Consider the following 27,691-nt stretch of genomic DNA (forward strand, 5'->3'; position numbering starts at 1 on the left):
ACTAATGAAACCAAAATAAAAGGTTTCATGGCAATTGCTACTTTTGCCCCAAGCTCGAATGGGTGGGGAACTGTGCATTTTAATCATAGTGCAGCAATAAAAAATATCGCGTCCTTGACAGTCTGGCCTAAGTTTTTATTGAATGAAGCATCCGAGGAATCGAGATGGTTCGGTGGTGCTGAGCAGGTCAGCAGTTGGTGCTCCACAAGGAGGGGACACGGTCGCCCTGGAGAGAAGGCAGGGTGAGACCAGCGAGTCACAGCAGAACGCCAGGGCGCTGCCACAGAAGAAAGAGTAATGCCCGTGCGGAGAAACCTGACAACCACGAGTGTAAACAGACAGGAGGGCGCCGCCCACCCGGCCCTTCACTTGCTTTGCCTGGGCACTGCCCCCAGACTCACGCCTCCCGGTCCCACCTCCAGGAGATGAGGCAGAGGCCAGCAGCCCCTCCAGTGCCCCTCAGGAGGGGACCCAAGGGAGACCTTCTTAGAGTCAGCTTCTGGGCGGCAAACACTGCACCACAAAACAGCGCACAGCCGAGCTCTCCTGACCGGAACGCCGGGGAAGCTGGCGGTCAGCTCGATCCATCTCAAAATGAGCAGAGACGGGACATGCGCTCTGATGAGCCCTGGGCAATGCGTCTGGCTGTGGGAAGCAAACTTGAGACCTCACCAAATGGGGCCTTTTTCTGATTTAAAAAAAACAAAAGCAGCTGAGAAGCTGCCCGCTGGGAGTGGGGCTGCTTGGGGGATGCCTCCCTAGGCCTCTGCTCCGGGCTGAGGCCTCCAGGCCCCTCTTGGCTGGTCTCCACCCGCCCCACCCCCTGCGACACGATCCGATGTAAAAGGAGCCCCCAGCCCCCAACCCCGTCAGAGGAAGGGCTGGCTGAGGACCGACGACGGTGACTCTGCACTTGGACAGCTTCTCGCAGCCACGGGCGGCCCCTCCGTCCTCCGACCACCCCAGGAGGGCCCGGCCCACCCGGGGAAGAAGACGCCCCTCCCCAGCACTTATTTCCAACCTTCCAACTCCTTCCTTAACTTTTGAAAGGAAACCCCGTTTGCGAATCCTGCTCTGAGAACCGATCAGGTCCAGGCGAAGCCACCCTGAGCCCCACAGCCATTTTTCTTTAGGGGGCAGGGCCGACGCCGTCTGGGGATGCCCGGGGCTCAGGGGTCCTTCGTGGGCTCTCTTCCCCAGGGGCAGTGCTCCTGGAAGGCTCCAGGCTCCTGTCCTGGAAAGGGAGGAGGCAGAGAGGGGAGGAACGGGCAGGAGAGGCCAGGGCGAAGGGGTCTGCACCCCACACCCCACGTTCTCCTCGCAGCCGGGGACACACAGCATCCACAGAGCTTCACATTTCTGGATTGTTTCAGTGCCTCCAAGGTGGCCATGATCTCAGGCCAGGTTCCCTCCCCAGTCTCGAGTCTGGGCCTGGAGATACCACTCCTGGGATCCACGTTTCAGCACGTTCAGCGCGAGAACAGCTCCCGACAGGAAGGCTTGCATCAACCTTGGTCCTTCAAACCCAGCATCACGCATGCTCCAGGTGAGGGGAAGCGGCCTCAGCAGCAGACGGGATTGGGGGTCTCCTGCAGGGCACCGGCCACCTGCGAGGGCCCACTGGGGAGGCCCTGCTCCCTTCTCCGCTCGCCGGCTGTCTCCTGGGATGAGCTCCTGGGGGCCCTGGTGGCACTGGCCCGGATGGACAGGTGATCCCAGCCCCCCTGAAAGGAGAGAGCGGAGTGACCCGGGGCTGCCAGGGTTCAAGGGGCAGAGACCCCCTTCTTGGGGGGCTCTGCCCGGGGCCTCCCACCCGAGAGCCCTCAGGGCTCGGAGCCCCAGGCCAGCACAGCCGCCCCGTGCTCAGCCCTGCTCACCCCGATGCCATAGTCCCAGCCCTGCCCCTTGGGCTCCAGGGGCTGCACACCCGTGCGGCGACACACAGTTCCCCGGCTCAGGCTGTGGCTCCCCTGGACTTTGTTGGCGATGACCCAGACCTGGAAGGCAGACCCACTGAAGGCCCAGCCCCACCGCTGCAGGGGGACCGTGGAGACGGCAGCGGGGAGACCAGAGCAGAAACCCAGATCCCCCCCAAGTCCCCGATCCCAGGGCAAGCACCCACCCCCCTCCCCTGTCGCCCCAGACCTGGTCCAGGGGCCCCACGGACACGTGGCGCACGTTGTTGGACACGTGTTCCCAGCTGGTGCCCTGCGGGTAGCTGGGTGTGACCCCCTGGCGGTACCACAGGTTCCCTAGGAGAGAAGCGCCAATACCGTGAGGCCCCGAGCGTCGGGATCCACTTCGGGGTCTGCAAGGCCGGGAGGTCTGGCCACGAGACAGGCGGGGTCTCCCTCTGCACCTCCCCCCCGCAACTGCCCGGGGCTCCTGCTGACCCACAGCCGGAGAGACCCTGGCCGGAGCCAGCCCTGCCCTTCCCATGTTTGCCTCCCCCTCACTTCATAACTGCCCTGTTGTGCTGGGCTGGCATCCTCGCCTGCTTTCTATGCATGAGAAATCGAGGACAAGGAATTCTTTAAACAATAAAGAGACCTGGTCTGGAATAAAATCCCTGGGTTCCAGTCCCGATTCCGCCCTTTCCTCGCCTTGCTCAGCTGTGACAACAACTACAGACCATTAAAGGGCATGGGCGGAGATGGCTGGAGGTGGCACGGGGGCGGGGCAGGGATAGCCTGGGCCGGGCAGGTGACCTCTGCCAGCCCCAGCTGCCGTGGGTCTCCCAAGTCGCGGGCCTGGGTGGCACCGTCTAGAAGATGCTCCCAAGCCTTGGCACTGGGTCCTCCTCCTGAGGTGCAGGCAGGCCTGAGCACCTGGGGGGACTGGTGGCCCCCGACCCTGCATGACTTGGGGGAGGGGCCTGCTTGGAGGCTGACCTCAGGCTGGTGGCCTCTCATGGGGCTTACGAAGGTCTTGTGTTGGGGCCTGGGGTAGGCGAGGGTCTGGTCTCATCCCATCGGGGCACTCAGGGAACCCCAAACCTCCCCTGGTGACCACTGGAGATCAGAAACCACTTGCCGTTTTCGTCCAAGGCGAACACCGCTGTGTGCCCCACAGACACCTGTTTCAACCTCTGTTTGGGAGGAGATGGGATGAGGTACCAGCAGTCGCCTGCGATGGGAGGTTGGCTTTGGGATGCAGCCCCGGAACCGTCACCCCGGTGCTCCGGGAGCACATGGCCTCCTCTGCAGCTCACGGGGCCGAGCAGGTGCGGCCGGCCTCTGTCCCCAGGCTGGCCGGACCACAGGTGTGAGAGGGCCCAGCGCGAGCTGACCTGGGTCCTGCTGTCCCTTCGATGCCCCGGCCTGCCCAGGGCCCTCCCCAGGGCCCGCCCGAGGCTGTGGCGGCTTCCAGATGGTGGGGTCCAATGGGCCGCTGTCCCCAACAGGGACAGGAAGGTGCCCGGCCCAGCATGCGGTGGAGACACAGCCTCAGGGCCACTGTGCGAACCTGCTGCCCCTCGTGGAGGGTGGCGATGCGCCAGGCAGCACCCACCCACCCACCCACCCGTCGGTCCATCCATCCCTGTGCCGGACACTGTCCAGAAGTCCAGCGAAGAACAAGCCTGCACGGCCTGCACTCCTGGAGGGCAGCCAGGGTGGACACTGTGGATGGGCCGTGCGGGGTGCCCAGGGCTGTCCCCGTGGGGCAGGAGGCCAAGGATGGTGACGGGCAGCCCTATTGCCAGGTGACCACCCCTGAGTCAGTCCCAGCAGAGGGGGGCGGCCCCCTGCACCTGGTCCACAGGTGTGTTCGGTAAATGCTTGTTGAACTAAACGGAGACCCGTCAGCTGGCTTCCCCGGAAGCAGAAGCAGCTCCAGCCGCCCCCTGGCGCCCATCACAACATGGCAGCGGTGGCGGCAGGTGGGGGTCACCCCGAGGGGTGGCACTCACCAGCCGGCTTGGACGGGGACACGGAGCCACGGTAGAAGGCAGAACCGTCCCTGGCCACGGCCCACACCTGGTAGCAGCCCCCAATGGAGACGGAGGCGAAGGGCTGGTCGGTGCCCACGTGCAGCCAGGAGGAGCCCTGCAGGCGGGGAGGAGGGACACTCAGGGCAGCCGGGCCCCGCCTCTGTCACCCACCCGGGTTCCGGGAGCTGGTGGCTCCTCACGCCAACCTCGTCCTCAGCTCCAACGGCCCGCAGGGCTTGGCGACCCCTCGGGCCACAAGCGGTGTCCACCGGTCCCAGGGAACGTCCTGGGCAGAGGCCTGGGGAGGCCTGATCCCTGCCCGACTCCACCAAAGAGTCATCTCGGTAAGAATCCGCCAGAGCTTCCAGAGGGCCGGCAGATGGGCAGGTGGGCAGGCCCTGGGTCCCACAAGGTGCTCACCGCGGGGTTGAGCTCAGACACGCCCAGACGGCACAACACGTCCCCCTTGTCACTGACAGCCCAGAGCGCGATGCCGGGCCCGCTCCCGTGGGCACCCGGGCTCTCCGGAATGATGGACACGTCCCCCAGGGCGATGGGGGCCACCTCCAGCCAGGGCCCGCTGGTCACCAGCTTGCACTTTCTGTGCGGCAGAAAGAGAGCAAAGCCCCGGGCACCCTGATGCCGCCGTGAGCCTCCGGGCCGTCTGCTCTGGACAGAAGGGAGCAGCCAGGCCCCTGGCCCTGGGGCCACAACCTCCGACCCCCCAGAGGAGCCGGTGGGCACCACCCTTCACGCCGTCCGCCCCTGCCTGGCCTCCAACCCCCAGCCAGGCCTTCCTCCCGTCCTGCGTGTCCTGTAGAGCCTGCCAACATTTCTCTTGTTTGTTCTTGAAAACAAACTCTTCAGAAACAGCACTGGGAGCCCGAGGGCACTTCCTGGGCTGACATTTACTTTGATCCCCTTTTCTCCTCCCCCCTCTGACCTCCCCTTTGCTTCCACAGGGACTGAGGCTGAGGCAGGGAGGGGCATGGCGGCACGCCTGTTACCTCCCTCCTTACCTGGTCCAGCACCTTCTCCTGACAAAATCCTTCATGGTTTTGTGCCCGTGGTACAAGCTGCAGAGGAAGAAGCTGACGTCGAGACCATGCCGTGGAAGTTTCTGGAAGGTGACGCTGCACGCACATCCCTTCCCCAGGAGTTACAGACCCAGACCTCAGTGTGAGCCGAGTTGGGGGCTCGGGAGCAGCAGGTAAGGGAGGACACCATCCTCCTGCTTCAGATGCCTCTGGCCCCGCCCGGGCCTCCCTGCGGGGTCTCCCTGGGGCTGGCAGCTGCCCAGCTGGGGGGTGGGTTCTAGCTAAGGGGCCTCTGAGCCCTCCCCACCCCCAGGCGCCATCAGAGCCCTTCTGGGGAGCAGTCAAGCTCAGGGCCCGAGGCCAAAGCGGGGGGGGATAAGTCCATAATAAACCAGCCTGGGTTTGCTCTGAAGCCAGGCTCAGGCCCTGGCTCAGTCTCGCCCGGCTCCATCCTCCATCTGGACATGAACTGTGTACCGTGAAGGGCCTGCACTGCCGGGCAGCGGGCAGGGACTCTGTCTGGCTGACCAGGCCTGACACTCAGGGTCGCAGCCCCCTGAGGCCCCCTCCCCACGCAGAGAGAGACATGCTTACGCAGGGAAGTCACTGGCGTACTGCCACCCGTCCTGGTCCGTGCCCCCAGGGACGCTGAAATCCACGAACCAGTCAGAAACCTGGGGGATGGGCGGGTCAGTGCAGGCGGACACCCCCCACTGCAGCCCCCGCCCCGCCCCAGCCCGGAGCTTACCCAGGCCCACTGCAGGGACGGGGGCTTCGTGCTGGCCTTGGTGCACTCCTGCAGGCCCGTGGCGTCACTCCACATGTACCGGTCGGTGGGCAGACCCCTGTGCAGGACAACAGGGCTGAGGTGACGCCAGAGAGAGGGGAGAACGGCCCCCCTGCCCAGGCCCCTGGGACGGCTGCATCTCTGGAGGGGTTAGAGGGCGGAAACAGGATGGCCCCAGGGCCGGGACAGCAACAGGGGGACCCCACATCACCCGGGGGCCAGGCGCCAACCAACCACAGCCAGGCCACCCACCCACCCGAGGGACTCCACACCTCGTTCTCTTGTGATGTGGGTCATCGTGTCCCGAAAAGACGTTGAAGCCCTAACCCCAGTGCCTAAGAGTGGGACCTCATTTGGAAATAGAGTCTTTGCAGAGAATCAAGTTGAGATGAGACGGTTACTTAGTGGGCCCCAGTCCACTAGGACAGCGTCCTTACCAAACGGGGACATCTGGACCCAAGTTTCCCAAATTGGGAAGATGACGTGAAGACAGGGAGAAGGCCACGTGACAACTGAGTCACCAGACAAGGAACACCGGAAGCCCCCGGAAGCCAGGAGAGAGGCCGGAACAGATCCTCCCCAGGGCCCTCAGGAGGAAGCAAGCCTGCTGACACCTGATCTCAGACTCCGCGGCCTCCAGAACGGAGAGAATAAACGTCTGCTGTTTAAGCTGCTCAGCCCGTGGTGTTTTGTTACAGCAGCCCCGGCTGACTGATACACTCCCAGCAACACACAGCGCACGGTGGTCTCTGCGGGCAGCTGTGGCCCTGGCTTTGCACTCTCCACACGGGCTGGGGAGCCCGGCGCTGCTTTTCTTCTCCCAAGGACCAAGCAGGGAGTAAGGAGGAAGGGGAGAGGCAAGCAGGTCAGCATCCCGTGTGGACCCTACACACAGCCGGGGCAGAGGCTTCCAGAACACATGCAGGCAACGTGTATCAGCTCCCTTAGAAGGGCTCAACCCCTGAGTTACTGAGGTGAATGGAGAGACTCGCAAATATTTACACACGAGGAAATCCTTTAAACTGTCCAGACGACAGCAAAAGGTCACAAACAGTCTACATGTCCAATACCGACGAGGGGTGAGATAAGCCAGGTCCACCCTCAGGGATCAAATTGGGAGGCTGTCACAGGCCATCTGTACATGTACGACTGTCCCCCTGCCACCAGCAAATGCAGGCACACTGGGGATGGGCAGGGGGAAACACACCAAAATGTGGATAGTGGCTACTATTTTTGGTTGGTGGGATTAGAATTTATTCTTCATGTTATTTGAAATTTCTTCCTTTCATCAATTTTGAAAACACAAAGGAAATTTTAAAGTTTGTGCCATTTATCATAGACTCAAAAATATGAAATACCATTTACAAAAGATGTCAAGACCCCGTTATAGAAAATCACAAAACCTTATTAAGATGAAATTAAAGATCTACATAAATGGAGATATAAACTGCGTCCAGATTTTGGAGATTTAGGAATGTGAGATAACGTTTCTACCCAAACTGACCTATAAATCCAAGGCCATCCTGACCAAGACCCCAAGAGCTTTTGAGGACTGCTTCTAAAGTTCACCTAGAACTGATCCAGGAAGAGCCAAAGCTAGATGAAGAAGATGAGAGGCTTTGACAACTTCCCATAAAGGGACGGCAGCTGGAACAATGTAGGGTTAGCACGAGGATGCCCAAAACCACACGGAAGAGAAGGGCTTGGGAACAGCCACTGCCCACATGGACACTGGAGTTAAGGCAAAGGTGGCCGCTGTGATGCAAGGGGGAAGGGCAGTCTTTTCAATAAATGGTGTGGGTCACTGGAGAGTAAAAAACCAAAAACACTTTACCCCTACCTCACCTTATATACCAAGTAGTTCAGGCCAGGGGGTTCTAGACCTAAATGGACAAGACAGAGGAAAAAGCTTCCAGAACAGGGTGGACAAAAACATGCCTCACAGGCCTAATCAGGACTGTTTCAGCACAGCCTACAGAGTACGGGTCGTTTTTACATTTTTAAATGGTTGGAAAAAATTCAAAGAAGGATAATGCTTTGTGACACGTGAAAATTCTACGCAGTTCAAATTTGTGTCCAGGTATAACGTCTTATTGGGACACAGCAATGCTCACTCGTTTACGTGGCTGCTTTCAAGCGGCAGCTGCAGAGTGAGTCACTGTGACAGAGACCCTAAGGCCCACCACACCTGAACTATTTCCTATCTGGTCCTTTATAGAAAAAGTTTGCTGACTGCTGTTCCAGAGATAGAAGGATGTATTAATCCCCTTGGGGTTAATGAGGTTTCTTAAGAGGTTTTTTTAAAGGCCCCATCTTTATGTAAAGAAAAGGATGATCAACAGGATTACATTTAATAATTAAGTCACTGCTAACAGGGTGAAAAGCAAGCTGCAGAACAGGAGAAATAACAGAGAAAGGGCTCCCACCTTCATATGTAAAGAGAACCGGCAAATCAAGAAAAAGAGATCATCCGACCAAAACATGGGACAAGGACTTGAAGGGGCATTTCACAAAGGAGGGTATCCAAGTGCCAGTACATGTTTGAAAGGTGCTGTGTCCCATGAGCCCCCAGGAAACGGAAACTGGAAACAGGAGATATTACTACACGCTCATCAGTGTGGCTAAAACATAAGAAACCAGCAAAGATGTGGGGCATGCCCTGCCTGTGAGAGTGTGGACAGGTCCACCCACTGCAGAGAACTGGCTATTCCAACACCAACTGGGTGGACTGCAACACCACTCAGTCCCCACAGGGTAAAGGGCATGGTCCCTAGCAAGACTGCCCCCACTTCAGATACCAGCCATACTGCACTTCTGACCAACTGGCTACGAATCGGGGGCGGTTCTCATTACCTCCTCAGGTTTGATAATTTGCTAGAACGACTCAGGGAACTCAGGAAAGCTCTCTACTTAGGATCGTAGTTTTATTATACAGGATGTGAAATGGGACCAGTCGAAAGAGGCGACCCACAGGGCCAAGTCTCGGAGGGGCCCCAGCGCAGAGCTTGGATGAGGCTCAAGTTTGAGAACCGCTGTTCTGGCCAGCCGAAACCCCTGCAGCGGCTTTAAGAGCTAAGAAATACCACAACTCGCTTGCTTTCTGAAACGAACGAACCAAATACCCCAGGACAGGGTATGAGAAATATGTTTCTGTGCTGAGTGGGCAGGAAATAAATAGCTGCATACAATCTAGATTTTCTAGAGTGTCCCGCTTCTGCACCAAACACAACATATTAACTGTCTTGTCCCAAAGCCTCACATTGGGAGAATTAAAATAATGTTGGTGGAGGCTGTGATGTTCTCAGCAGCTTCAATTAAGCAAAACTTTTTAAGAAAGTTAAGTAACCACCCCACTCAAAAAAAAAGCACCAGAGGGGATGGGGAGGGAGGTGGCGATGTTCTATTTCGTGACCCGGGTAGTGATTTCGCTGGCATTTGATCTGTGAAAACTCCATGGTATACATGGACATATCAACATATTTAGATACATCTCACCGTATGTACGTATACGTGTATGTTTCACGCACTTTATGTATGTCGTGCTCTCAGTAAGAAGAGTTTTTAAAATACGCATTATACTTTAAGGGAGAAAATCCTGTTAAGGTAAGCAGTAAGATCCACTTAGTTCCACATCTGGGGCCAGACGCCAGCTCTCCCGCTACAGCAGATGCGCCCGTTCAGCTCGGTCCTATTTCCGCGGGCGCCCGACTGACTCACCTGCTGGTGTAGCCCGTGACGGGGTTCCAGCGCTGGTTCTCGTAGATGTAGACACACTTTACGTCCGACTGCGTGTAGATGTTGCTGGTACTGCTGGCCAGGCCTGGGGGTGGAGAGGAGGATGCTGGACCCAGGCCACACTGCCCACCCGACCAGGTGAGAGCAGGCAGAAAGAGAGGGCCGAGAGGAGTTCACAGGCCGGCTGAGCTTATCTCCCAGGGGCTGGCCGGCTTGGGTTTCTCTCCTCTGGGATTATCCTGGGGTTGCCTGCCCTGGGTGGGAAGAATCTGACACTCCTCCACCTCACGCCCTATTCTCACCTGCTCCTCTTCCCCCACCTTCCAGCCCACTCACCTGGCACTGGGCAGGTGTGAGGCCCACTCAGCTCATTCCTCACTAACAAAGGTAACTTGGACCCCTCATGTAACCCCATGAGCCCCACTTTCCTCATATGTAAGATGGGGACAAAAGAAATTCCTGCCTCACAAACAGGGAAGCTGTTAAACCTGCACGGATGTGCGTTCCTGGGGTCTCAGTGGACCACAGTTCTACAGGATTAGCCACCTCCACTGTGGGGCGTGTGGGCTGTGGCATGGAATGTCCCACTTCGGTGTTTGTTTCTGCCTCCGTTTACCAGTAGGAGACACAGGGACCCTACCTCCAGAATTCGGGGAGCTCCCAGGGGTTCAGCAAGCTCTCGTCCCCTGAGGCACAACCTATCTAAAGGGGAGCTGAAATCAGGGCCTGGGAATCAGGAGACTGGCCCTGGCGGCTGTCTTTCTAGAACCTTCATGGCCTCCAGCTCAGCAGTGGGTGCCCAGGAAGGCCCATTGCGGGCAAGGCCTGGTCTCTAGGTTCTCACGCTTTGTGCGCTGGCCCCGGGATTTGGAGGTTGGCAGTGGTGAAGGTCACCTGTCAGCCAGCTGTCAGCTGAGCGTCAGTACTGGTGCAGCGGCTCCAGCGTGGGGCAGGGAAGCCAGCCAGGGATTAGAGGGGGGCCCGGCCCGTGTGGGAGGCTGGGGGCAGGGCTGGGGGAGCCGGTCCTGCCACCCTCACCTTGGAAGCAGCCTCCGCCGTAGCCACCCGTGTACACCCAGGCCGTATGGTCGTAGCCGATGCCCCACACCACGCCCCGGCTGTTGGCCTCCACCACCCGCAGGTGGCCTCCCATTTGCCGCCAGAACCTGGAGATGAGGAGGGAGGGAGGGGAGGGGAGAAACCATCCCGCAGGGCTTTCCAGCAGCTACCACTCTGCTCCGTGGCCTCCCGGGACGTCCTGCTTCACTCACCTTCGGCCTCCAATGACAGACTCTATCGAGCACAAGGGAACCCGCCTGGCTTCCCACTGGGAATTAACCAGCTAAGGCGAACCCTGAGCTGGTGCAGGAGCCGGTCAAGCCCCCAGCGAGCGGGGGCTTCAAGAGCCCCTGATCCCTGGAGTTATGCAGCTGGGAGCGAGGTCAGCCGCCTGAGTCCCCCTTGCCCCCTGGGGTCTGGGATGGGCGTGTCACGCCAAACCAGGAGGGGCCACCACTCGGGCCAGCACGGCCTCCTGGAGTGCAGGGTGCAGCTGCCACCTGGGGCACGCTCCTGTGGGCGGAGGCCCTGCCACTGTCCAGAGGCAACTCGTCCGACTGGGCGCCGGGCACATAGGGCCGCCAAGAGCGGACGAGCGAAGGGTGGACAGACATCCCCTCTCCCTCCTGTGCAGGGCCTCCCAGCCTCACCCACATCCCCCTGGTCCTCACGGGCTCTGGGTGACCTTCTGAGACAGGGCCCCAGCTCCGTCAGGCGCAGCCAACTCACATCTGGTCACAGGGCAGCCAGCGCTCGGGGGCCTCGAGGTCTGGGCTGGGCTCGCTCACGAAGACGTCCCCCTTGCAGGTGACGGACCAGATGGCCTGTGGGGAGGGGCGGCCGTGCACCCTGCGGCTCTCGCAGCAGGACAGGTCGAGCAGGGCGAGCTGCGGGGGTGGGGGGGTGGCTGGTCAGCGAGGCCGGGCGCCCAAGACCGAGGCTCCCTCACGCCCGCCCGCGGGACCCCCGCCCGCTCACCCAGTCGCTCATGTCCTGCTCGGTGGCGGCGGCCAGGCGCACAGGCCACCGCTGCCGTGTCCTCTCGGGGGTGTACACGGCGAAGGGGTGCTTGGCCTCACTGAGCACGGGGACGAGCGCTGTCACCTCGCTGAGGAGCACATGGAGGTACTGTCGGCAGAGGACAGGCAGCAGGGCCGTCACCGGGGAACCCGTGGGGCGGGGGCCGCCTCGGGCCCCTGGGCGGAGCCCCCGTGTGCTGTGGCAACAGGGACGGCTGGGTCACCCCGATTCGAGAGCCGACCCCTGGGGGCCCCGGGCCCACGGGGTTTGGTGGTGGGTGGGCAGGTTCGAAGGGGGACGCCTTGCTCGTGAGCAACAGCCTTAGTGATGTTTTCGATGTGGACGAGGGCATTTAGAGCCAGACCGACTGGGTTCAAACCCCAGCTCCGGAGGGGGCGGCTCTGCCTCCAGAGACTGGTTGCTTATCTGGAACACAAGGGCCCCTCAGCAGCTGTTGGGGGTGAGGCCAGCACATGCCTGCCGGCCACTGCCCGGCTGCTGCCACCGCAGACGGGTGCTTTGCAGACGCCACACGCTGTCCTGGGCCACCTCGGGGCCCGTGTCCCATGCCCACTCCTGCACCCCGGCTCTGCAACCCCTCCCCTGGGACACCCCACCCCCCTGCACCTCCCCCCTCCCCTACACAGCCCACACCTGCACCTCCCCCCTCCCCTACACACAACCCTCCCCCCAGCACCTCCCCCCTCCCCTACACACCCCACCCCTGCACCTCCACCCTCCCCTCCACACCCCACCCCTGCACCTCCCCCCTGGCGCCCCCACCCACCTTCTTCTCCTCGTGGACCATGTAGTAGATGAAAAGGATGCTGTCCCGAACCCCATCGTGGCCCGTGAACTGTTCCAGGGCCACACGGACATCCACCCACTTGTGGGGTTTCCAGTCGCACCACCACTGCAGGGCCCCCGTCTTCACCCACACCGACTGCAGCACAGCGGGACGGTGGGACAGGGTCACAGGCAGGCCCTGGGGCGCCACACTCCGGCCCAGTCCCCGGCACCCCGGGGCCACTCTGCTCCCTTCACTGCCACACTGGGGGCTCCTGCCCGGCCCTCCCGGCTCCCCCCCTTCACCCTAAGGACAGAAGTGACGCCATCAGACACCCGCCAGGTGCCAGGCCCCGAGCCAGCGAATTCTATGATTCTCAAGCAGTCTGTGGGATCGGCACCATTACCCCATGCTCTGGATAGGGAAACTGAGGCCCGGGGGGTTCTGTGCCTGGCCCGATGTCAGAGTGAGTCAGCGGCAAAGCCGGGACCCACACCACCCGAGACGCAGCCAGGTCCTCTGTGACTACCACGCAGTGGGGCCCGCACGGAGTTCTTGAGGGCAAGTGAATCAACAGATGGACTTATCTCTTCATCTTTGATTCCACACGGGCCTGGAGGGGATGGCTTCACGTCCGAGATGGACAGACAGAAGGATGGCTGCATCCATCTGTGTCCCTCCCACCTCACCTCAGGGCTGGCATGCAGCAGGTGCTCAATGAATGTGTGCTGGAAAAAGTGCACCTGGGCACTGCCCACCTGCTCCACAGCCTGCTCGTAGTGTTGGAAGTTCTCCAGCTCCCGCTTGGTCCTTTCTGTGAGCTGCTGGAAGATCTGCTTCCGCCAGGCGGCAGTCTGGGCCGGCGTGATGGACAGCGAGAGCATCTGCATGGAGGCGGACAGGCCTGCGGGCCAGTTGGAGCCTCAGGGCTGGGCAGCAGGCCAGGCCTCTCTGCTCTGTTTTTCACCAGCCCTTTCTTTCTAGAAAGCTACCATCTCTGTAAAATGTCCCGTGAGCCCTCCCTCCCATCATTCACCCTGATGGGAAAGTTGATGTCCCCCAGGTCAGCCTAGAATGGCCACCACTGCTGGGACAGGGGGAAGGAAGGGGCTCCAGGCCCACGCCCTTCCTCCTGATGGCCTGGGCTGGTCTTGGAAGGCTCCAGAAAGATGGGCTGAGCACGGTGGGAGCATCAGGCCTGCCCCGCCTCCCCTGGGGCACCCTCTGGGGCGCTGGGCCGCTGCCCTTACCCGCGTGGACGGTGAACCACTTGAGTGTGGTGTGGGCCTCCACGGCACAGCCTCCTCCAGACACCCAGGCCCACAGCGCGTGGCAGTTGGCGCTGTCGGGCTCCTCCAGGCCCAGCGGGAGAAGTGCCAGAGAGGAAAGGTTGGTGGCCTCAGGAAAGTCGGCGGCCGCACGGCTGGGCCCTTTCTTGGGCTCCTTCAGGTCGATGTTGGTCCAGGGCAGCTCGGCCGGGGCGGAGGCAGGGCCGGCGACCTCCACATCATGCTCAGGGTCAGGCCCGGGTCTCTTGGCTTCCGAGTCACTTGGCACACGGGACTCGCCACCACCCCTCACCTCGTCGCCAAAGAAGCAGCCAGCGCTGGAAGGAGAGGGGCAGACACGTGATTCCCTCGGGGAAAGACCATGCGCGGTGTGACCCCTGGCCAAGTCATGGCCTCTCTGTGCTACACATACCAGGACCTGCTCCCCAGGGAGCTGGAACCCCTGGGAACTTTTTTTTTTTTTTAAATTTTTGGCTGTGTTGCGTCTTCGTTGCTGCGTGCGGGCTTTCTCTAGTTGCGGCGAGCGGGGGCTACTCTTCGTTGCGGCATGTGGGCTTCTCATTGCGGTGGCTTCTCTTGTTGCGGAGCATGGGCTCTAGGTGTGTGGGCTTCAGTAGCCGTGGCACGAGGGCTCAGTAGTTGTGGCTCGCAGGCTCTAGAGCATAGCTCAGTAGTTGTGGCGCACGGGCTTAGTTGCTCTGCGGCATGTGGGATCTTCCTGGACAAGGGCTCAAACCCATGTCCCCTGTGTTGGCAGGTGGATTCTTAACCACTGCGCCACCAGGGAAGTCCCACCCTCAGGAACTCTGAAAGGTCCCCAGGCCACACCCAGACCAACCAAATCAATGTTAGGTGGAGATCTGGCAGTATTATTAGTTTTCATCGTAAAATACGTGTGATGTAAAATGTACCATTTAAAATTGTAAAATGCAGTGGCGTTAAGTACATTCACAATGTTGTGCAACCACTACCAATTTCCAGAACCTTCTCATCACCCCAAACAGAAACCCTGTACCCATTAAGGAGTCACTCTCTAGCCTCCTCTTTTCCCCCAACCTCCTGGCAACCACTAATTTGCTTTCTGTCTCCATGGCTTCGCCTATTCTGGACACTTCGTATAAACGGCATCGTACAGTATGTGACCTTTTGTGACTCACTGCTGTCAATTAGTGTAAGATGTCAAGAGTCATCTGTGCTGTAGCATGTGTCAATACTTCATTCCCTTGTATTGCTAAATAATATTCCCTTGTACGGATACACTATGTTTTATTCATCCATTGATGGACATTTGAATTGTTTCCACGTTTCAGCTATTGTGAATAGTGCTTCTTTTAATATTCAAGTACAAATTTTTGTTTGAACATGTTTTCGGTTCTTCTGCATATCTATCTAGGAGTGAAATTGCTGGGTCCTATGGTGACTCTATCTTTAACTTCTTGAGGAACTGCCAGACTATTTTCCAAAGTGGCTGCCCCATTTTACACCCCACCAGCAGTGCAGGGGAGTTCTAATTTCTCCACATCTTGTCAACACTTGTTACTGTCTCCCTTTTTGATTACAGCTATTCTGGTGGGTGTGAAGGTTCTGGAAATTCTCAGCTGATCCCAATGTGCTGCTCCCTTTGAGAACGACCAGCTGAAGAGCCTAAACCCTCAGGTGAATGTGAGCAAACCCTGCCTGGCCAGCCTCCGGGCATCTCTAGGCTGACGGTGCAGCTGAGCGCGGACCACCAAGCTGGGGGAGCAGAGGGTGTGGACCAGGGTCTGACGAGGGCCCAAGCTGCAAACGGATGGCAGCTGGCTGCAGAGTGCTGTGCCGAGGGCCCTGGGCCCCATGACCGGGCAGGTGAGCGCTGGGGCGTCCCCAGCTGAGACGCTAAGTCACCTGCCTGCGTTCTAAGGGCCAGTGGGCAGGGCTGGGATGGGTCCACACGCTCTAACCCCAGGGATCTCAAGGCGTGGTCCCCAGAGCTGCAGCAGGAGCACACCTGGGACCTTGCAAGACATGCAAAATCTCAAAAAAGTAGCTCTGGGGGTGGGGCATGGAGATCCTCGGGAATGAGTTCTCCAGGTGATTCTGGGGCACGTCTTAATTCAGGGCCTCTTCTCCAGGCTAGAAACCCTCCATCTTCTTCTCTGCCTTCCTTTAACACAGGAGCCTGAGCATCCTTCCCGCAAAGAAGGCTTTTCTCTCCCAGACCTTGAGGCTTCAGGACCAACAGGCCAGTCCTGCTCAGGGACGGCCCCCAGCCCCGACATGGAAGGACATCCTGGCCTTGCCCGCGTGCTGCCCCCGACCTCGGGCCAAGCAGGACCCCAGGCACAGGAAGGGAGGAGGCCACACAGCCGCGGCTCTCGTGGGTCGGGACCTGCTTTTCTCCCGCCTGGGGTGAGGCCGGGCAGCAGCCTCCTCTGACACTGCCCCCCACCCCGGACCGACCTCGCGGAGCCCCACCGCCTGATCACCTGAGGAGGCTGGACAAGCTGCCTGAGTGTGAGCCGTCACACTCCCGGCTGGCGACGATGGCCTTCCACGTCTTCCCGCTGAGCTCGCTCTGGGTGACGCCATGACGGAAGTACAAGGTCCGGTCCGCCCAGCCAATGCCCCAGACCTGGGACAGAGAGAGGTGCTGCTGGGGAGGGGGGCGGGTGCAGACTGGAGCTCCCTTCCCCTGGGGGCATGGGGGGAGCCCCCCAGGTCTGGAGGACACGTCTGCAAATGCAGGCAGGGGGTAGGGGGTGCGCCTGTGTGGGTGGGCTGGGAAGGGGCTGGGGTGGTCGTGAGCTGAGTCGACTCAGATGCAGGAAGCGGAGCCCCGAGGGGGCTGGGGGAGGGTGCGGCTCCAAGGTCAGGAGGAGCAGGGACCTCAGCCTGGCTCCCCGACCTCAGGCCGACTTGGGCCTTTGGGGCAACAGCGTCCAGAGGTGCTGGTGCCGGTGGGCACTGTGCGGGACATGAAGTCCACCCATGTTCCCAGCTTCCCTGTGGCCTTGGTGGGAAGGGAGCTGCTCCCCAAGTGAACCCAGAGGATGGGCCTGGTCCTTTTAAAGATGCAAAATAACCTCCTTGATTCTGACCTCAGTTTTATGGGGAAGGTGGCCGGGCGGGCACTGAGGAAGGAAAGTGTGCTGGGCAGCTGAGGGCCCCAGGGGAGGGGCCTGGGAGCAGCCCCTTGGGAGCCCTGGCCTTGGGGATGCCTGAAGGTGGAGCCGTGGCCCCAGGTGGCCTTGCTGGGGGGGGGGGCTACGACGTCTCTGTCACCTGGTTATCGCACGTGGCCTCTGTGCTCAGGCCCGTGGGCACCAGCTAGCACCCCTCACCCCTGCCCTTGCGTGCCCAGCTCACCTGGGCAGGTGAGGAGTGTGTGCGGACACAGGGAAGGCCAGCCCCCGCCCCGGCCCGCAGGAAGAGCTTTCAGAGCATCGGGAAAGGCATCACCTTCAAGCCCTAAGTCTTAAAACTAGCCAAACCACATTATCCACCAGAAAGAGGCTATGCTATAGGAACCATGCAGGTGATGTTTAAAAGATGCTGCTCTGGGCTTCCCTAGTGGTGCAGTGGTTGAGAGTCCGCCTGCCGATGCAGGGGACATGGGTTCGTGCCCCGGTCCGGGAAGATACCCCATGCCGCGGAGTGGCTGGGGCCGTGAGCCATGGCCGCTGAGCCTGCACGTCCGGAGCCTGTGCTCCGCAACGGGAGAGGCCACAACAGTGAGAGGCCCGCGTACCGCAAAAAAAAAAAAAGATGCTGCTCTTACAAAGTTGGAAGATGTTTTGTCCTTTACTTAGTGATCTGATTTCGCCCCGAAATTTCTCAACAAAACTTTCCAGTCTCCAGGATGAATGTCCCTCCCCAGATCCGTGCTCGCTACCACTGCTCTGAGGGTCCTCGGGGTTGTGACCCAGGACAGTAGGGGCTCCAGGACTCGGGGGAAAGCAGCCCCCTCAGGTGCCCTCACGGGCCTGGAGTGGGCAGAGGTGCTGGGATGCCCTCCCGTGCCAGCCTCATGAGCATGCCCAGTGGAAAGGGACGGCAGGAAGCATGGGGGGCCCCATTCTGATTCCTCTGCCGCCCCCCACCCCCACCCCTGGGGACCAAGGCTCCAGACCACACACACCTGGTCGTTTAGCCCCACGTTCACCATCATCATTTCTCCAACCATCTCGATCCAGCTGGTGCCGCAGGGGTTGTGAGAGTTGACGCCTCTTCGGAACCAAACCTGGGAAAGTCAGAAATAAACACACCTCCCTGGAGGGCCACTGAAATAGAAGGGTTTTTTTTTCAAGGCTTGGGAAGAACAAATGAATAATTTGGTCCTTTGGTTCAGGCCACAGATGAGAACAGCACATTGTTGAGAAAGGATGCCCCTGACATGGGGTTCGAAAGAGATCACAGAAGCAACGTGAAATCAGCTTATTTCACTGGACTTGCCTCTGATAAAGTCGAAATGACAAGCTCTGGACAGGAGAGAGGGGAGGCATTCATTTAGCTGAGGGTTTCAGAAAATTAGCTTCTGATTATTTGAAATGTTACAGCCTGTTGTGCAATAAATACAGTCATTCTGCACTTTGTACAGGGGTGCAGGCAACGTTTGGGGGGTCACCAAACATCTTGGAGATCACCAGTGACGTCAGCAACAGAATACGCACGGTGCCTGGCTGCCGCTGGATTTGTTCCAAAGGGTGCAGACCACTCTCACGAGAACAAAAAACCACACGACCCTCAGTGTTAAACAGAGCCCTTGGACCCAGCCCCCAGGGACCCCGTCCTACCTTCCGGTCCTTGGTGACGGCCCAGACGACACCGACTCCTGCGGAGACATGCAGGATCCCGTTTTCAGACGTGGGAGGCTCCACCACGGACCACGAACTTCCTACCCGGCCCCAGAAGACAGTGCAGGTGGCCCCCATCACTGGGAGCTCCAGGAAGAAGGTGGGCACCCCCGCCCTCCTCTCCCCCGCAAGGTGCAGGGCTGCCCACCTTTGGGATTGTTCCTGTTGATTCCTTCCCGGACCAAGGCCTGTCCCTCCCAGAGCGACACCCACAGCAGGTCGTGGGGCCCACAGCTGATCTGAACTGCCTCCCCCGGGGTGTCCACCAGGGACCACGATGAGCCTTCGGGGTTGGGGTGGCTGACGTCCTCTCTGTACCACACCTGGGTGGAGAGAGAAACCCATGGGGAGGGTCAGGCAGGGTCAGGACGGGGCTCTGTGGCCGGGTTGGCTGCCCGAGCTTGGCTGCATTTGCATCAGTCCATGCACAGCCCAAGCATGGGGTCTCCAGGGGACCGAGGGTCTCCAGGGGACTGGGGACCAGGGTGCCGGGACTGTCCAGATCTCACTCACCCTGCCCCCACTGCCATCGGGATTCTTGACCAGATTAGATGACTCCCCCACCCCTGCTAAAAAATGCAACACTGACACCTGGGTTTTGGTGGTCCTACGGGACAGACCTCTTCTGTCGTCTGCTTGACTTGTGAGAACTCCAGCCCAAGCCCGGGTGTCCTGCGCCCCCTAGTGGCACAATGCCCTCAGGACACCTGTCTCTAGGGGAAGCCGGGGCCCCAGCGGCTGGATGAGAAAACCCCCAAGCCCCCTTCATAGGAATGTCTAAAACGTCCACTTCTTTTTCTCCTTAACCTGAAGACAGGGAGCATAATCAAATATTTAAGACTGAGCCACCCGCTCCTATTGTCCAAACTGGCTGATTTCATCTGGAGGGGGCAGCACATTGCTGCGTGGTCCATGAGGTCTGGGGTCCACGGCCTCCCAGCCCTGTCACCTTGCCCTTTTTTTTCTTTTTAAAATTCTTTTATTAGTTAGTGGGATTTATTACTCATACTAATTTTATTTGTAAACTTTAAATTCTATGCTATCTGAACAGACTGCCTTAACACTTGTGAATTATGTGACATGATCTCACTTATAATAATGAATAAAACATTTTCAATGATTTAGTATAGACAGAATTTTCCAAGGAAGAAAGAGACAATAGATTGGTTATAAGCCTCCATCGTGATCACCATCACTCACAAATGCGTGTGCTATGGGCCCTGTTTGCACGTGATGGTTTGCTGGGTGCTTCTTCGAACACCTTATCCAGTGAATAAATCAGCAGCTGGATCAGCTGCCTTCCTGCACTGCAGAACCCGGCCTTGGCAGCCCCGCTTCTGCTACCTGCTGGTTTGGGCCCAACTGTCTGCCCGGCTCCTCCAGGAGCCCTGGGTCCTGGTCTCACCTTGTACAGACCACAGGAGTGAGGCAGGGCGGCGCTGGCTCACACCTGGCGCTGCTCTCAAACCCGTTCTCCCCTCTCTTTGCATCCAGGTGGCGTGGCCCCTCGATGGGGGCTCTGTCCCCGGCCAGCTCCCCACTACCCTTCAGTGTGGTTCAGAGAAAACAACTACGGGTTGACCTAAGCCCAGACCAAGCAGGACCTGAAGGTAAGCCTGATAAAAGCCTGCTGTGGCTGCTCCAAAGCCCATCAGAGAATTTTGGTCAATTTGTGTTGAGTACTGAACAGTCACGAAGTACGCTCTACAGCCACAGCCGAAGTGTTGGGTCACCTGCACCCAGGCCCATCTATGTCACTGTCACTGCTGCTGTCAGCAGTGGGTTTTATTCCTTTGCTTAGTTCACAAGCTCCCTGAGAAAAGAATCTCGTCTCCTACCACCCACACAGCTACCTCCACCCACCCGTCCAAACAGCCATCCCTCCATCCACCCACCTGTCCACTCATCAACATGCTTATCCACCAAGCCACCTGCTCATCCATCCAACCAACCATCCATCCATCCATCCATCCATCCATCCCCCTATGCATTCATCCACATAACCGTCCATCCATTTATCCATCTACCCCCCGCCCACACACACATCTACACCCCTATCCATCCATCTACTTATTCATCCATCCTCCTACCCACCCACCCATCCATAATACTCCTGGAGACTACCATGTGGGAGGCACCACAGGGCAGCAGGCAGGGAGCTGAGATTCTATCTGAGGAGCCGGTATTGATGCTCTCTGAGCCCAGGGTGGACACTGATCGGTGCTCCAGGGGCTCAGAGGAGGGGCAGGCCAAGAGCAGCCATGCAGTGGGAGGTCAGAGGCTTCTGGGAGGAACAGGACCCCGTGGGTCCCCAGGAGAGCAGGATTCACAGGAGGGGGACTCTGTGGGGACCCCGGTAACAGGCTGACCGCTCAGGGCAGCCCCAGCTGCGGGGACAGGAGGCGAGGACAAGGTCCCGGGGAGAGCCCTCCTCCCTCCTCCACCTCTGGGAGGACAGTGGACGACAGCGTCTCTCCTGCCCGCTCCCTGCGGCCGGCCTCCTTCAGCCGCCCCTCATGCCAGGCCAGGGGGGCACAGGCCTCACCTTCCCCTGCAGAGACACGGCCCACACTGACAGGCGGCCCACGGGCTCGTCTGTGATCTCCCAACCCCCCACAGAGATGTCGCTGAAGGGGTCAGGCAACCGCTGGGGGTCATCCTCCGATGGGATCTGAAACGAGGAGGTGTGAGGCAGTTGCAGTCAGTGCCTGTGGGCACCCCGGCCAGGAGGTGGCCCTGCTCCCCGCCTGGTGGACACCTGGACGTGCACACTCTCACCCCCGGCTTCCCCTCCGGCCCTCAGCACGCTGCCTTCCGTCCTCCAGCTCGGCCCCAACTGACTTCGCAGGGCCAGCAGCATCAGGACAGAGCCCTGGGCCCCCTCTGCCCTGTCCTCCCCCTGTTGGCCGCCAGGCCTGGGCTGCTGTCCCCAAGGAGTCACTCCTGCCCCCGCTCTGCAGTGGCCTGACTGCTGTGGCTCCCTACCCCGATCACAGAACATGGCCCTGCAGTGAAGGCCTCCCGTGACACTGGCCGTCACCTTGCTCCCAGGCTGCTCCCAGCCCCAGGGCCAGGCAGGCTGGGCTGGCAGCCCCACCGCGCGGCATGGACCCTGCAGAGGGGTCAGGCGAGGGCCTGAGGCCTTCCTCTCGTTTGAGGCCACGCAGGACCCCAATCCAGGCCTTGCGTCCCTAAGCTGGTTTTTGTGGGTCACTGGAAAAATACAAGAGCCGGAGCGGCTCCCACGCGGGGTGGGGGGCAGGGGAGGAAGACATGCACAGACTGAGCCTGAGTCTGGGACAGGGCAGCCTGGAGACCAGGTCAAGACAATTCCGTGCTGTCCTGGGCCACGGCCTGGCCCGGCTCCCCGAGCAGCCATCTCCCAAACGAGGGCCCGCCCAGGGCCACAGCCTTCCGAACAGGAGAGCAGGAAAGGCCAGGCCCCGGGGCGGGCATGGCGTCCCCTGAGCAGGGCAGGGAGGGTGGGGCTGAGGGCCGCGTGACCCTCCCCACTACAGGACTGCGCTCTGGGCCCCGCCCCCTGCCCCCGGCCACACGCAGGCCCCCGGACCTTGGCCCAGGCGTCCCGGGACTTGTATCTCCTGTACCGGGTCCACCGCCGGCGCCGCACACACGAGTTCCACTTCTTGTCCCTCGTGTACGTGGCGGGGAAGTCAATGGCATATGTCCACCCCTGCAAAGATGTGGGGGTGTCCGTAAGGCTCTCGAAGAAGGACGTGAAAGAGCTGGGGAAGGGGGAGCAGGATGGAGGAGGGGTGGAGAAGCAGCAGCGCGGCCCGAAGCAGCATCCCCACGGATCCCGTCCGGCAAGCGGGGAGCACGCGGGGCCCAGGCTGAGGTCTGATGCCATGGGGCGCTGGGGATAGCACGGGGTGGGGGACGGGCCGAGCCCAAGGCGCTCCCTCCCCGCAGGGGAGCCCCGGCGGGACCCGAGTGCACCTACCCCTTTCTCTGTGGGTTCCCCTCCAAAATTCTCATCCACGTACCAGTCCGACTCCCACTCCCAATGCGGCGAGGGCAGCGCCACCCCATCCAGCGGCCGGTGCTGGAGCCCACTCACGTCGCTCCACGGCCAGCGGTCACTCGGCAGGAGCGTCTCACAGAAGCCGCCCACGGGGTTCCAGCGCTGGGGGCCGGAGGCAGAGACCAGCCTTAGGCCTGGTGGCCAGGGCCTCTCCGAGCCCAGTGGGGACCTCCTCTTGTCTCCAGGGCGGGAAGGGAGCAGAGGGCCTGGCTCTGCACCGTGAGCCCACAGCCCAGCCCGGTCCCAAAGGGCAGAGGACCTGCCGCGCCGAGCAGTGGAGGACACGGCCGTCCCGGGCTCCTGGAACCCGGCCGGAGCCCCGTGCCTGTGCGGGGAACCCGGTCAGCTGCCTGGAGAGGGACCCACAGGGGCTCTGGCCTCAATGACTCGGATGCCGCAACACTCGGATCTCAGCAGAATGAAGGCGGTGAAGGCGGGAACAGGCCGGGAGCCCGGGGTGCGGGGGCCCTTATCTCCCGGCAGAGCGACCAGCCCAGCAAGCTCACCGCCCGGGACCCCACCTGATTCTCATAGGCCTCCTCCCGGCAGCGGATGGGGACGTCGCTGGCGCCCACGTGCACGTACACCTGGTTGTCGCAGGCGATGCCCCAGCAGCACGGCGCGGCCGCACTGACCCGCTTGAACTCCAGCTGGGCGTCCCTGCACAGCTCCCAGTGCTGCCCGGCCGTGGACAGCGTGAACACCCTCCCGAAGAGATCCACCGCCCACAGCTCCGAGCTGGGCATGGCCGCGGCGCTGCGGGAAAACAGTGGCGGGAGGGCGAGGGTCAGCACCCACAGCCGCCCCCGGCCCGGGGCCAGCCGGGCCAGCAGGAAGCCCAGGCCATGACCATCTCCCGCCACAGGGGGCCGAGCGGCCCCCGGCAAAGCAGGGGCAGAGCCCAGCTGCAGTCCAGGGCCCTTTTCTCTTCTCTGCCTTTCGCCCTTCTCGTGATGGGGATTTTTTTTCAAACACACAAAAAAGTCCAGAGGACAAAACGTGTAACATCCGAATACCTACTGCCCCCAATTTAATGAATGTTATTATTATTTGGTCATAGTTCGTTCAGCTCTTTCTTGTCTAAAGAATGAGTGAAAAGTTGTAGATTTAATGAATCCCAAACCTACACGCGTCCTGCTGCCTCCCTGGGAGACCTCTGCCCCACAGTGGAGAGGGACCCCCTCGTGCTGGTCCCCCGTGACCTTCCTCTGTGCGTTCGTGGGGCGTCCCCACAGGCCCGGCACCGCCCCCCCACCCCGGGAGCCCTTTATGGTCGCGCAGGAGCTCTGTGGCTGTGTGCATGGCAGCGATGGGAGGGGCCTGTCTCTGCCCTCCTTGTGCGACCACCTCCCTCTCTTCCCCGACCCCGCTCCTGCCACTCTCCACTCCTGTTCCTCCTTCTCTCCTCTTCCTTTCTTCTTTGCGGGGGGATGGGCAGAGTCACGGCTATGCTCTACCACTGACCCTCCCAACCCCAGGGCTGACAGTGCTGCTGGGAGGTAACTCCTTGAGGCGTGGCAGGGCCACGTGGCCAGGCCCATGGCAGCAAAACAGAGCAGCTGGACGAAGGCAGTGCAGGGAATCCCAGTGAGCAGCTCTGCTGGACAGGGCAGCTCCCACATCCAAGACCCATCACTGCCCCAGGGCGAGACACGGCTTGTCTGGTTTGGACACCAGAGCTACGGGGAGACACAGCCTGGGCACCTCGAGGCCGGGGCCAGGCTATTCTGCTCCCGAGACCCGCCAGGGGCACCAGGGCCCTTCAGAAAGCGTGTCGACTGGAATGACAACACGGACGATGGAACACGTCTGGAAACAGGAGCATCTGCTACGAGCAATTAGGCTCTTTCGGAAAAAAGTGTGTCTTACAAACACCGAGAAGAAAGAGAGTGGGCGGGGAAGGAAGTGACTGAAGGATAAAGAACAGGAAGCAGGGAAGTGGAGCAGGTACCGAGCTTTGGGAAACACCCAGAACAGGAAGTGGAGGAAGATGACGGGGGTGGGGGTGGGGGAGCCTGACCAGCAGAGTGGAGGAGCTTGATCTCTCCTCCCGGGGCCCCAACGCCCAGGTCAAACACACGGGAAGTCAGGACGCTAGCCTTCTGAAGCCATTTGAAAACCGGCATCTGTATCCGGGTGCCTGAGATGGGACCCCTGGAAGAGCTGTGGTACCCCCCGATGCCCCTCCACTCCTCCCTGGGCAGGCCTGAGAGTCCACTCCCCCCCCTGTGGCATCTATGCCGTGACTAAGAGTGCCCAGAGCCACGCCAGCCCCACACCATCCCGGCCCCACCACTTTCTAGCATGAACAAAAGCCCACTACTGACTAACCTCTCTGTGCCTCGATTTCCTAATCTGTAAAAGGAAGAAAGGAAGACTAACCCAGTTATGTGGTTGTTGTGAGAACTGAATGAGATAACACAGGCACAGTTATAATAAAGTGCCCAGTACCCAGCAAGAACTCAATGAGTGTCACTGAAGTCATTTTATTACTTGCCATTTGCTTTTCACAAGCTGCCACTTATCTGTATCTCTTAAAAACAAAAAACTCAAAGCCCTTTCTGGTCAGCCTGAGTCTCCGGCCTCTTCATTTCCTCTGCATCTCCCACTGCTCTGCACAAAGTGGGTGTTTGTTCAAAGTTATGGAAAATCACCGCCACCTACATTCACCACACCACCACTCCCTGAGCTAAGAGACGGAAATATGGCTCCAGGGAAGCTGAATGTCACCGGTTACTTAAGGTTAAAATAAAAGTAAGGTACTAGGAGGTGGATAGATATGTGATAAAGCAAGTATGGTAAACTGTCAATAGTAGAATCTAGGTGGTGGGTGTGTGGGTGTTTACTGTATAATTCTTTCAACTTGGCTGTATGTTTGACAATCCTTATCATAAATTGTTGGGAAAAAAAGTAAGATTTTTACATGGGGGGAGGGGAGATATCGGTTCCCATGGTGACATTTTAATATAAATACAGTCTTCAAAGATATTTCTTGGCTCACAGGTCACTGTACAAGTAGCCAGTTAAGTCAGGCTCAGTCTGCATGTTGAGCTCAATGAATGGTGATGTTGCACTTGGATACACTTTCCTCCAGAGAAATGACTAAGCAGATAGATGTACTTCAGCCTTCTGGGCAAATACCAGAAGACTCTACTGCAGAGAAAAGATGGGGGGGTTATGTTTGCAAATTCCCTTTGGTGTGGAAATCCCGGTACCCGTCACTTCCCACCTAAAGATGACACGAGGTGGACATCCTTGGTCAGCCTCACCTCCTTTCCATGCCAGCCAGGATGTAGTCCCAAGATCTCCCAAGCCACTTCCTGGCTGTGAGGTGATGGGGGTAACCTGTTCAGGGACATGGGGTCACTGGATCAGAGGACTCTTGAACGGGAGGTTGGAGCATTAAGTTCCACGATTCTGGGATCCTGGGATCTCTTTGTTTTCTAGGGGTGGAGTGAGGGAGGCAACATCTTCCGAGAAAGCAACCTCCATTCACCAAGAACTTCTGCACAATGAATTCCAGGTGGACCTTCACTCATTCTGCTCAGTAGGCCTGCTCACCACCCGCACAGTCATCTACCTTTCTGCTCGGGTTAATTAACAGATCCCTTCAGAGATGTAAAGGTACCCAAGGGAAGGTGGGGGTCGAGGGAGTAGCGTGGGGTGCGGTACAGGGAGGGACACGGTCCCAAGGGAGTGCCTAAAGCATTTACTTCCCAGGCCACCTTAGGACTGCTTCCTGCCCAAGATTTCCTGCGGTTTTATTATTATTATTATTATTATTACACCCTATCACACCCACCCCCTGAACAGAGAAAACCCTGGCTACTAAAGCAGCTCACTGCCCGCCAGTTGTGGGAGCTGCTGGAAGGCGACATCAGGGTCTAAAGAGGTGGGAGAAAACAGCAGGACATGCACGCTAGTTGAGTCCTTCCATTCCCACAGGGAAGGAGGTGCCCTGAGCCGGAAGCTCTGAAGATGAACCCCCGGCTCCCATCATCTGGGCGGTCGGCCTGGTTTCGTTCAGGTTCCGTGCCCTTGGGCGACAGGTGGGTCCCCTGCCCGGCTACCAGTAGTATCTGAGCGCCGGGCCCTGACCATCTGCCTGAGCTAATCCCACGCCAAGCAGCTTTGCTCGCACCACTGCCCAGAGGAGGGACAGACGGGCTGCTCGCAGCTCGATCCTCTACACCCGCCAATCACTTCCCAAGTCACTCCAGCGCAAAGGCTGGTGGGGGTGTCACTTTCAGGGGTCGGGGTAGGGGTCCGGGGACGGCGCCCCGCCGGGTGTGCAGGAAAGAGCACTGGCACAACCCCTTCCCACCTCGCCGCGCGTGGGGCAAACGCTGCTGCTGCCTCCGCCGCCCCAACCTGTCCGAAGAGGCGGGGGCGCCCGTCCCACCTCCCGGCCGCCGCTGCACTCACCTGGGCCGGCGCCCGGAGGGCCGGGTCGCGGCGATTGAGCCTCTGAGGCCGGGAGAGCGAGCCGGCTCTCCCCCGGGGCCGGCGAGCCTGTGGGCAGGAAGCGGCAGCCAGGCCCGCGCCCATTGGCCGACCTCGCAATAACGCAAACGCAGGAGGAGCGCGATTGGCTGCGGCACTCTGCGTCACCAGCCGGCTTTGGGGTCTCGGCGGGGTCGCGCGCCCGCCCACTTCCGGGGTCTCGAAGAAGTTGAGCTTCGGGGGTACGGTGGTGGGGCGAGGTGCCAGCGCTCCCGGGACCGAGGCGGGCCTGCAGACCGCCCGCCGCCCCCCAGGACCTGGCTGGTCGCCCCCTAAGACCGCCCGCCACCCCCAGGTCCACCTGCCGGAGCAGGCGGTGTGTTCTCTGGGCCGCAGGCGAGGAGAGGGGCCAGGTAGGGAGGTGCCTGGGTGCGCGGCTCTGCAGGGACCAGAGGAGGGGGGAGGGGAGCCGGCTTTTGGGCGCTTGGTCGGTCTCGGGCATCGAAACAGGTGTCTAGGTGGTTTCCATCTAACTGAAATGTCTGAGTACACATCAAGTTTTAACCTTCTTGGGAGGAATTGTGGCTATGGCATGGTGTGGTAGCAATAACAGGTCACCGTTTTGTTCAGGCTCTTGTGTTGCCAATGACAGAAAACCTAATTCGAGGTAGCTTATATAGTAATACTGCCATGTGAGCGCTGGCTAGGTGCCAGGCTCTGGTGTAA

The 27,691-nt window shown here is 59.8% G+C and overlaps 1 protein-coding gene across 6 annotated transcripts; it reads right to left on the minus strand.

Moving 5' to 3' along the window:
- On the minus strand, window positions 1–27,032 carry TECPR1 (tectonin beta-propeller repeat containing 1). 6 transcript variants are annotated; one of them, XM_060077708.1, is made up of 26 exons: window positions 26,948–26,965; window positions 25,792–25,867; window positions 23,044–23,278; window positions 22,442–22,624; window positions 22,049–22,171; window positions 21,023–21,148; window positions 18,626–18,800; window positions 18,418–18,455; window positions 17,763–17,864; window positions 16,111–16,256; window positions 13,607–13,962; window positions 13,115–13,260; window positions 12,357–12,512; window positions 11,528–11,677; window positions 11,279–11,436; window positions 10,529–10,656; window positions 9,473–9,575; window positions 5,717–5,813; window positions 5,563–5,642; window positions 4,951–5,007; window positions 4,352–4,532; window positions 3,911–4,046; window positions 3,034–3,126; window positions 2,146–2,252; window positions 1,878–1,997; window positions 1–1,724 (listed from the first exon to the last, which is right to left on the minus strand). In XM_060077708.1, the coding sequence occupies exons 2-26, from the start codon at window positions 25,800–25,802 to the stop codon at window positions 1,563–1,565; spliced, it is 3,369 nt and encodes a 1,122-aa protein (XP_059933691.1). In that variant the 5' UTR covers window positions 25,803–25,867; window positions 26,948–26,965; the 3' UTR covers window positions 1–1,562. The 6 variants fall into 6 exon arrangements, 5 of the variants coding, with proteins under 5 accessions (XP_059933691.1, XP_059933692.1, XP_059933689.1 ...); XM_060077706.1 differs by having other exon boundaries at window positions 2–1,724; window positions 18,418–18,518; XR_009530106.1 differs by lacking the exons at window positions 25,792–25,867; window positions 26,948–26,965 and having other exon boundaries at window positions 1–226; window positions 483–1,724; window positions 18,418–18,518; window positions 23,044–23,295.
- Window positions 27,033–27,691: the final 659 nt, after the last annotated feature.

Source organism: Mesoplodon densirostris, chromosome 16, assembly GCF_025265405.1.
Source record: "Mesoplodon densirostris isolate mMesDen1 chromosome 16, mMesDen1 primary haplotype, whole genome shotgun sequence".
Classification (NCBI taxonomy): domain Eukaryota; kingdom Metazoa; phylum Chordata; class Mammalia; order Artiodactyla; family Ziphiidae; genus Mesoplodon; species Mesoplodon densirostris.